This window comes from Gymnodraco acuticeps, unplaced genomic scaffold (genome assembly GCF_902827175.1).
Source record: "Gymnodraco acuticeps unplaced genomic scaffold, fGymAcu1.1, whole genome shotgun sequence".
NCBI classification, from domain to species: Eukaryota; Metazoa; Chordata; class Actinopteri; order Perciformes; family Bathydraconidae; genus Gymnodraco; species Gymnodraco acuticeps.
Genome location: NW_022990625.1, coordinates 240,049 through 250,851, shown reverse-complemented (window position 1 = coordinate 250,851; position 10,803 = coordinate 240,049). Strand labels below are relative to the sequence as shown.

Genomic DNA, 10,803 nt, shown 5'->3' with positions numbered 1-10,803 from the left:
TTCTGTGTGCGTGGTGTTTATGTGTGTGCTCGTGTGTTTTCTGTGTGTACTCGTGTGTTTTCTGTGTGTGCTCGTGTGTTTTCTGTGTGTGCTCGTGTTTTCTGTGTGTACTCGTGTGTTTTCTGTGTGTGCTCGTGTGTTTCTGTGTGTACTCGTGTGTTTTCTGTGTGTACTCGTGTGTTTTCTGTGTGTACTCGTGTGTTTTCTGTGTGTGCTCGTGTGTTTTCTGTGTGTGCTCGTGTGTTTTCTGTGTGTACTCGTGTGTTTTCTGTGTGTGCTCGTGTGTTTTCTGTGTGTACTCGTGTGTTTTCTGTGTGTACTCGTGTGTTTTCTGTGTGCTCGTGTGTTTTCTGTGTGTACTCGTGTGTTTTCTGTGTGTACTCGTGTGTTTCTGTGTGTACTCGTGTGTTTTCTGTGTGTGCTCGTGTGTTTTCTGTGTGTACTCGTGTGTTTTCTGTGTGTACTCGTGTGTTTGTGTGTGCTCGTGTGTTTTCTGTGTGTGCTCGTGTGTTTTCTGTGTGTGTCTGTGTGTTTTCTGTGTGTGCTCGTGTGTTTTCTGTGTGTGCTCGTGTGTTTTCTGTGTGTGCTCGTGTGTTTTCTGTGTGTACTCGTGTGTTTTCTGTGTACTCGTGTGTTTTCTGTGTGTACTCGTGTGTTTTCTGTGTGTGCTCGTGTGTTTTCTGTGTGTACTCGTGTATGTGTTCTTCAAATGCCATCAACCTGTCAGGGACTGCAGTTGGAAATGAGCCTCTATGGCTAAATCTGTGATCTTCTCAGATAAATAAATATAAATACAATAATAATAATAATAATAATAATAATAATAATAATAATAATAATAATAATAATAATAATAATAATAATAAGAGCTGCACAATTTGGAGAAAATAAAATATCAATCATATTGATTGATATTGCAATTGTAATATTATTCTCGATAATAAAGGGAATGAGTATTTTTGAAGTTTACATTGTTAAAGTGATCATCATGAGTGTCTGTACCAAACCATTTATTTAATTGAGTGTGTAGAATAAAGTTATTAAGAATGAAATGTTCACCTTGTATGCCTTGGCTAAACATTGCACTTCCTATGACCCGAGTGGATGCATCTGTGCAGCCTTTAGCATACAATAATAATGTGTATCTACTTTGTGAGTGACACAAGAAAGGGAATGGAGTCCGGGTCTGACAAAGCACGGACTCTTACGATGTCCCATAGTGCAACGAGATGAACGTCTTCCATCAGGCATCTTTACATGTTGACACACTCTCAGTTTGTAACACAAGTAATGTTCTAAACTAGTCTCCATATACTAACCGAGTCACCAAACCTTCAGGACAGTATTTAGCTTTTTCTCCAAAGTGCAGAATATACAAACAAATGTAATACATTGGTGTCAAATGGATACAATGTAAATGTTTCTTTGTATTATCAGCTAAAGACTTGAACAATCCAAAGCAATGGTAGCCTACTTGCATCATTGTGTATGATGTGTTGTCCATCTGAGCTCCTCACACCCCCCCTGCACATTTCAGCTGACTTCAATCTGATCAAACTCAAATGACTGCATAGCTTTTTATAAATACATACAAATACTAGTACTGATTTCAGCTCATTGAGATTGTATGGAGCCTGTACATTTATCAATTCATCCAATTGAATGATAATAACAAATAAATTGAATAAAAAGAACAATTGTGTGATCAGAAGTAGGGGAAAGCTGGTGGGCAGGGTTACACCTGGTTTATAAGATGTGTTATCAAATACGGTTTGCTGCTCCAGACATATGTTATTTGCTGGCAAAGGGGTCCAAATGTCTCTTTTGACGGTAAAGGTCTCTGACCAACCAAATGTGGTAATTACCCATACCATTTCAAGAAGATTATATATGAAAAGTTGTATTTATTTGTACAATACTATTATAGTATTATGTATTGTACCGATACGGTTTTAATAAGGCTAGTTGTGTCACCTGACAGGGTGTGAATACTGTACTGGTGACTAGGAGATTGCAACCAAACATACATGAGACATGCATACATCTCATTTTATTTTTTATATTCAAATTGGTTCAATAATGATGTTTCTTTTTACAAAATGTCAATCAGAAAATGTGAATTCCTCTATTAGTCCTGCAGCGGCGAGATGTACAGCGTTACAGCAGCAGTCACAGAGCAGGGGGAAGGCAATACATGATAAACATATGAAATATAGAGGGAAAGCACACATTAGTAATAGAAAGGAAATGAAAGGCTAATAAGTACTCATCCATGGATACAAATGATTAGCAGCATTATAATAGCTAAGTGAACATATTAAGGTTTTGAGTTATATCAAATGATGCTGTGCTCATAAATAGGGTTATTGCACAACAAGGTGTTTGTATTGCAATGTATTCAATGTCCCCTTCCCTATCTGCTCTCTACCATCTTCAGAAGGAACATGTCACATTGTGAAAGTAGCTATTGCACAGTGTTCATTCACAACACAGTTATTACAAAACAATAAACAGTCTTTCAATTTCGCTTTTTGTCTCAACAAGCATAGTATTCTTATAATATGTATTGTATTACAATAATATTAGAATTCTATTTATTTATGCAATAATAGTATAATTTATTGTCAAAAACTGTTTTTTGTTACACTCCAGTAAATATGAACTGCAACCCTACATACATGAGGCATGAATACATCTAGTTTGATATTACTGATGTTTACATTGACATCATTGATTAAAGCTCAATACCCCATGCATCATGCAGGCCTAAGCACCTGTTACCTGTGACTGACACACACACACACACACACACACACACACACACACACACACACACACACACACACACACACACACACCTTCCATGTCTGCTCTCAAACATCATCATACGGGTCCTAACGTGTAGCCCCGCACTTCAAATGAGAACTTGGTCTGTGTTCCGTACATGCACTTCACTGACATACCACACTGGAACCCTATATAAATACATATGAGACATTTGAATGCGGACTGATGTATCTGACTGCTTGGTAGAAGGAACTCGATACAGTACATGGAGAAGCAGAAACAGTACAATGTCGGCCAGTGTGAGAAACTCGGACAACAGAAGAGCGGACAGGAACAGGTTACTTTACAGTAAGCAACAATTTAGCCAGCTAATGTGCCTGTCTGACTTCCCCCTCATTTTCCCGGCTCTCCTGGTTGCAACACTAGTGAGGACAGGGGTAGGAAAAGATGGAGACCAATAGTTTGTACTTACACATCAGCCGGAGTGGATAGAAGAAGTTGGGCAGAAAGAAAGCAAGCCGTACGTGTGGTCTGTGTTTATACTCCTTTGTATTAACCCTATGTAACGAACCGCTGTGCCTTTACGCGGCTAATGTCTCCCTAAAGTCCTGTAATGTAACGAGCTAGTGTTTATTTCCCGGCTTTCTAGGCTACAGCGCTAGCTTGATGTTTCTCGGTTGTGTTATCCTTTTATCAGCCCCACTGTCTCCTCGTGCATCCTGTCTGTTCCCCTCGCGCACGCCACAATAACAATAGAGGGGAGACGTCGTGCGCGTCAGTGTCTCGACATGCTGTAGCCAATAGGCGCTCAGCTCTCACAGGGACCACCGCGTTCAGCCAATCACGTACAGACTCTCACAGCAGGGCCGCGAGCTAGGGTCTGTCTGGTTCGTCTAGATTGACAGGTCTGCGAGACTGTTTTTTTAAGGTGGCGCCGCTGAGATTACCCCCCCCACCCCCCTTCCCAAACATACACACACCCACATCATCACGCACACACTCACGCATACACACACGCACACGAACTGCAACTGTATTTGAGAAACAGAGGAAAACGATGCCTATGTCTGTGACCCCTAATCCTCAATTGAAGAGTTCATGGAAGAAATGTTTAGTTTAGATTTAGAAATCAATGGCAAAAAATGCGTTTTGCATTGCGGTGTTTATTCATGTTATCTTCAAGAAGAGGACGAAAGATCCACACTGATTCGATAAACTGATATTCCAAAACTATTTGACAATATGTTTTATATTGATATTTCAAGAACAATGATCAATAAATATTCCAAATGTTTCCATGTAATGTGGATATCCATTCAATCTAAAGTGTCAACAACTCTGCAGAAAAGTTAGACTTTGCATCTGATATAATATACTGGCCAGATGCTAGCTCTTTATTTTTTAACGTTGTCTGACTTTTTCATAAAACTAGGCCCAAATAACACAATTCTAAATATAATAAGGAGTTTAAAAGGAAACAGTGTGACCAAGCCTGTAAATGCTGTAATCTGGACATCAGAGAACAAAGTGCTGAGGACAGGTACACCCTCAGCGTGTTTTACACTCTGTCCAACACCGCCATGTTTAGAAATGCATCAACATTAGAGGAAGCACTGCAGCGCATTTAAGCAGACAGAGACTCACTTGTGTTGCCATCAGAAGCTGGGAGAAATGTCAAGTTAAACACATCAAATCAAAACTTCTTTGAGTATGTGCTCATTTTCATATAATGCTTTTTAAAAACTAATTTGATGTCCAAATATTATATAATTAAAAAAGTGAACATGTTTAAGAAGGAAAAGGAGAGCAAAGTGGCTCAGTTAGGATTGAATGGCGTGAGATTAGAGTCATATTGAATCAGAAATGGATATTGGTCGTTCTTTCCAGAGCTTTTGTGTTATTTAAGGATTGACATCCCTTAATAATAATAATAATATATTTGATTTCTATAGCGCTTTTCTTGAACCCAAAGACGCTTTACATTTGGGAGGGAGGGTAGACAAACAAAACAAAGACAATGCCAAAAAGAAACAAAACAAAACAGAAATAAATAGGACCTGATTCAAGTATCAGTGAATATAACATGATATACATCACATCTAAGCTACAGCAGCCAAGTATTTAAGGCTAATAAATAAGACAGCATTTTAACACCTCAAACAAATGCAAGAATTAACACTACTGCATATTTTTGATGAGAACCAAGAGAACTGCAGTAAATATTTACACTGGAATTCAGGCTCTTTTTGAACACATCAAGTGCTGCTGCTAGTTTATCAATCACTCAGAAGTCATTTCTGTAGGGCCCATAGACCTTAGGAAGCAGTCAACTAGTAGAACCTTAGGCTGGACACAGATGGAACTCTAATGTGCCAAAACCTGGCAACTTCCAAATCTAAATCAAAAACGAGTTATCCTTTGCGTGAATGGTTTCTCTACTGTGGTTCCAAATACTTGGCCACCTTTGGTGCAACTTACAACTGCTATAGTTGCGGTTCTGCTCAATTCTCTTTGTATTTTAAGTACTCAGTTTTAACACATTTTCAGATTCAAATGTATTATTAAACAAATTATTTTAAATGACTAAATGTAAATGTGCTTTTATTTGCTCTTGTACTTTGAATGTATTCAACTTATACATTTAAAACATTTAAAATAGGTTAACATGTAGGTTCTAATGAAGGCACAATTTAATCAAGTTATAAACGTATATAGCTTTAATAAGTATTTACGGTGTTAGTTCTTCCTTTATAACTTATACAAGAAGAGAAGCAGGACTTTCTGATGATCTGACCAACAGAACATCCACTTGATGTCTGCAGGAGGACTGTGCTCATGTAGAAGCCACGTGAACAAATGATCATACATGTATCGTCAGAACAGTTCCTGCTCTAGTTCTAGTGTAAGCCAATACAATATTATACTTTGATAGGATAGTGCACTAGATTATAAGCAGCACAGGGGCAAGAAGTACACTTGATTGAAATATTCAGAACAATATTATTTAATAACATTAAGTGCAGCAAGGTTTATAGATTGGAAAATAGCTTGGAAGTAGTTTCTCAATGCTTCACAAATGGGACTACATTCATCATGAATGTTGCATTGGGTCACCAGATTGCTGTGAAAGGTAATACACCTAGTAATCATGCATCACTTGTGAAGTAACTGCATTCTTGTATTGACTCTTACGTGGAATGTGAACAATGGAAACATTGCAGAACACATGGCATATCACAATAACAGCAGTAACAGCACAGCGATTAAAGGACAACAAACCCATTGCCCAATCATACCTACTCATAGTGCAATCATAAAGGTCTTAAAGCTCTCTAAATGCATCCATACGTGTGATACATGAGGTGGGACATCTATCAGGCGTGTTGTAAACCACTGCTTGTTACAGTTACCTGAACCCATTCTAAACTGCAACCAAGGTAGTTAGATCAAAAAAAGTGAATTTCATAGAAAGCTAGTCAGGTTTGTGAAGCACCGTCTCCCAGAACCAGAGCGTAACGTTGGCATGAAGACATTCTAAAGAACAATTCAAGCATGTTATTATGGCTTTGGAATTTAACTTGCATGCGAGTGTGATCAAAGTTTTTTTTTTTTTTTTTTTTTTACATGCTCCTCATGGGTTTAAGCATTACCTTATCTGTAGAATCAATCTGCTGATACTGTAAAGCTGATTCTGTTGTCTGTCAGCCTTACGCTTAGCAGATGGCAGACAGGATCTTTAGAATGCCAGTTCATTAGACGGACTGCTAATTAAATGTCAAAGGACAGCGTGTCCTCCTTGTGTTAGTTCAGTAGTGATCAGGACAGTCCGCAGAGCTGGAGGCGGGGCTCAGGGTTTGCTGGGGGAGCGGGAGGGGAACGCTCCCGAAGCCTCCAGCATGGTCTTCCTGCGGGCCGTCTCCTTGGCAACATTGTGGTTGAGTCGCCTCAGACGTTCCTAGGGACACAATAACAATGTTATGTTTGTTTTGTTTAACAGTCTGTGTGCTTTTCTGACATTAATCTTGGTCGGTAATTAAGGAGGTGATACTTGTAGTTATGGCAGGTTATAACGTGGCTTAGTTGAATACTAGATTCCAATTGGTCAATTTGGACATTCAGCGGTCAGCTCGATTGCAAAAAGAGACTATTGCTAAAGCAGTCTGATCAAGGGACTATGTGTAGTACGCTCAATTAAACATCAGAGGTGGCCCAGAAAACACAGTGGAAAACTGTTTGGATATTCATTTGTATAATTGTGGAAAGCACAACATTTTGAATTCATAATGGTTAAGTGTCTTCCATAAAGAAGGTGACACAGATAAGAAAAGGCACCAGAGAAGGAAGAAGGTTAAAGACACAGAGAGCTGGAGGACAGAGAGATTGGAAGAAGACAGACAGGAAGTAAACTCTAAATGGGACACAGTACAAGGTAACAGCTTCCTCCACCAGGCGGTCAGGATGCTGAACTCTCTCCCCTCCCTCTCCCCTCCCTGACATCTCTCCCCTGAACTCTCCACCCTGCCTCCGACCTTTCTCCCCTGCCCCAAATGGTCTTGGACTCTAACCCACACACACTTTTTTTTTTTTTTGATATGTCACACTGTAGGACCTCGAGAAACGAGATTTCGAGATTTCTGGATGTACAACATGTAGAATTCTTGACAATAAAGCTGACTTTGACTTTTGGAACACACTCTTTTGCTCTGGCAATGTTTAAGGACTGGCTAACAGAAAAGAAACCGTGAAGAGACTTGGACAGTCCTGCTGCACATTATCTCTCACATAGTGATAGTAGGATATACTAGAAGTACTTGAGTATTTGTATAGTAATGTCACTGGTAGAACTAATCATGAGAGGTCAAACAGGTAGTCATAGAGAAGTTGTTGGTAGTAGTGGTTGTAAAACTAAGACGAATTCTATGACAGTAGTCATAGCTGTGCAGTAGTAGTGACAGTATTAGCATTTAGTGTAATAAACATTTAAAGATGTAATAAAAAGGCGGACATTAGGAGCAGTATGTTCCCCAGCTAATCTCTTGACTGTCTGTCTGCTGCCAAGGTTGTGTACAGTGGCTTTTTACAGCCTTTTCTCAAAAGGAAATCGGTGTAGTGAGAGAGAGCAGCGTTTACAGGCCAGAAAACCAAAACAGTCCTGTAGAGCGGAGGGACACTGCAGAATCAAAAAAGTACAGTCAGTCAAAAACATGAATATGTGCTGTTTTAAGAAGTCCCACAACAAAGACTTGCCACTGACCTGAGCATTCTGCAGTATATTGTTCACTAGCACTACTCTACGTCTTGCATTCAGCAGCTTCTTTACATAAGGGTCCAGGTCCAGAGCCACCTTCTGATGTTCATTTATCCGGCATAACTCTGCAAAGAGTGGACATTAAATGACACAAAAGAACATACCAAAGTTAGCAAAGATGCAGGTCTAATGTACATTTTTTTTTTTTAAACACATATCTAATGTATCAGAATTACTTTAATGGCAAGGTAAGTGTTTAAAAATACACATTGCATTTAATGTGCTGTATTCACAGAAATAGATGTACAACTAAAATAGGATAACACAGTTTCATTAGGGCTGTACATAATATGGAATGATTGACAGGTTGCCTTATACACCTCATGTAATGCCTCAGTAGATGGATATGATGGTGTGCACTGATGCTAATGTTTATATAGACAGTAATGATATATTTAACATATTCAAACAAACCTTAGAATTTGAACTATGCAATATATGGTGTAGCCTACTGGTATGCTGGTTGTTTGCTCTATTGACAGCATGACTATCTGGCAGAGGTGGGGACTCGAGTCACATGACGGGACTCGAGTCAGACTCGAGTCACATGACGGGACTCGAGTCAGACTCGAGGAGCATATTTTTTGACTTGAGACTTGCTTGACTAACATTGATAAAAGACTTGACTTGGACTTGGTATTCATGACTTGAGACTTGACTTAAGCTTGAGATAGATGACTTGAAAGGACTTGACTGTTTAAAATTAAATATTTGCGTTTGTTTTTGTATTGAGATATTACGTTTAGTTTTTTCGAAAAACGTGATTATAGCGCCATGCGCGCAAACCTGGCAACCCACTAGAAGGCAGAAGTCTCAGTTAACATGGCAGCGGCTAGCTTTACTCCACAAATAGTGAAGTTTGGATTCAAGGATTATGTTGTCGATGACGGTAATAAGAAGAGAACAGCGGTATGCAGGGTCTGCAGCATCAAGATCAGTGACACGACCACCACATCATTCAACTTCATTCGTCACTACAACAAACCCACAGAGAAAGGTGCATGTGTTGTGTTAGCTAGAAAGCTAACGTTAAGTTTAAGCTACGTTAGACTTGGTTTCAAATCGATTAAGCAAAGAGAAGACAAAACGGTAAATGAACACTAGAACCGCCAAGGGATTCATTTTGACTAACTCTGATACTGACAGGCTGCCATGAGAGGAAGAGAGAGAGAGGAAAAGAGATGCCTCGTTTATTTCCCCTGTGTTATTATCAGAAGTTACTGTACACTTTTGAATAATGTAGTTCATCTACTTTTAGTAGTTTGTTTAAATGTTTTAATGATGTTGTTTTTGTTTGTAGAAGTGCATCATTTCTTGATTTATTGTAAAATAAATCTGAACTTTTTGATCTGTTATGATGATACACTGAAGCCATTTCTAAATGAACCAAATTAAGTGAGTTTTAAATCGTCCTTCTTAGTTTATAAGGAAATTATGAAGAGGAACAAATGAAATGATTTGAAAATGATATCTATGTAGGTGCTGACGCTGTTGGCGGTTCTAGTGTTAACAGACATTTAAATTAAATATGTGTAGGTAATGGGTAATGGCATTTACCATATATGATTTTCTTACCTGGAATTCTGCCTTTTTGAACAGACTTTTTGAGTCCTAGCTATATTGTCTGCAGTTCTGGGGTTAATATGAATCTAATATGATCGTCATCGGTCTAAATTAGTTTTCAAATGATTAACTGTGTATGTAATGAAGATCATAGTGTGGGTTGAATCCATTTTCATAACCACTGTCTTTGAACTGATTTAAATGCGGAAACTTGGCTTATTCATCAGACTTTGGTATGACTTGACTTGCTTGACCTGAGCAATGACTTGACTTGACTTGCTTGACTCTCACCACAGTGACTTGGGACTTGCTTGATACTTGTAGGTCAAGACTTGAGACTTGCTCATGACTTGCACATGTAGGACTTACTCCCACCTCTGCTATCTGGTAGAAATTGTTCTTGTGTATTAGGGCAGTTCAATTAAATACATAACAAGACAAGCAAGTCTGGGATTCAACAAACACAACATAAATAAATGAATAATCAAAATTGTACCTGTGGCCAGATTATCTATATGCTCTCTCAATTCTACCTGGCTTTCTCTGCAAAGAAAGAAAAATCGCATTAATCCAGAAATTCCCCACCTCCAACCCACATAGCTCTTTTCACAAGCTGACATACACAATCACACTCACACACACTGGTTACAGTTGGTTTTGCAAGTATGAGTGGGGATGTAATATGATTGAATGACAACCATTTTGTATTTAATTATTGTATTTATTATTAGTGTTTCATTTTATACATGTTATTTTTTTGGGAGGAAGTACAATTTTCTGTTGACACGTACTGCTGTAGATTAAGGGACATTAAATGTGTACTAATCTGATTTAAAAGTTAACATTTTGATTGTGAATCATAAAGGAATAACACCACCGGGTGACATCTCCCAGTCATGAGACTTCAATGGACTCACAGCGGCTACAGCTCGTATGAGGTATGACAGCAGAGCCGCCTGGAAGAATACATAACGTCACCTAGATATTAAATAATAATGCGCATTTACCTGACTGAGTGTACATGCAGGTCAAGCTGCTGAATAGCTGGTTTCAAGACGTCTAGCAAACCCTCTGCTACAGCATCTTTGCCCGAGGGAGTAGCCACTACAGCCGAGGAAGCCATTTTGATATACCGTAAACAGGGC

General features: G+C 38.9%; 1 protein-coding gene across 1 annotated transcript; it reads right to left on the bottom strand.

Moving 5' to 3' along the window:
• Positions 1–5,489: 5,489 nt before the first annotated feature.
• Positions 5,490–10,797, bottom strand: snapin (SNAP associated protein). The gene is made up of 4 exons (XM_034229163.1): positions 10,666–10,797; positions 10,155–10,201; positions 8,042–8,160; positions 5,490–6,742 (listed from the first exon to the last, which is right to left on the bottom strand). Exons 1-4 carry the CDS (start codon positions 10,779–10,781, stop codon positions 6,635–6,637), a joined length of 390 nt encoding a protein of 129 aa, XP_034085054.1. The 5' UTR covers positions 10,782–10,797; the 3' UTR covers positions 5,490–6,634.
• Positions 10,798–10,803: the final 6 nt, after the last annotated feature.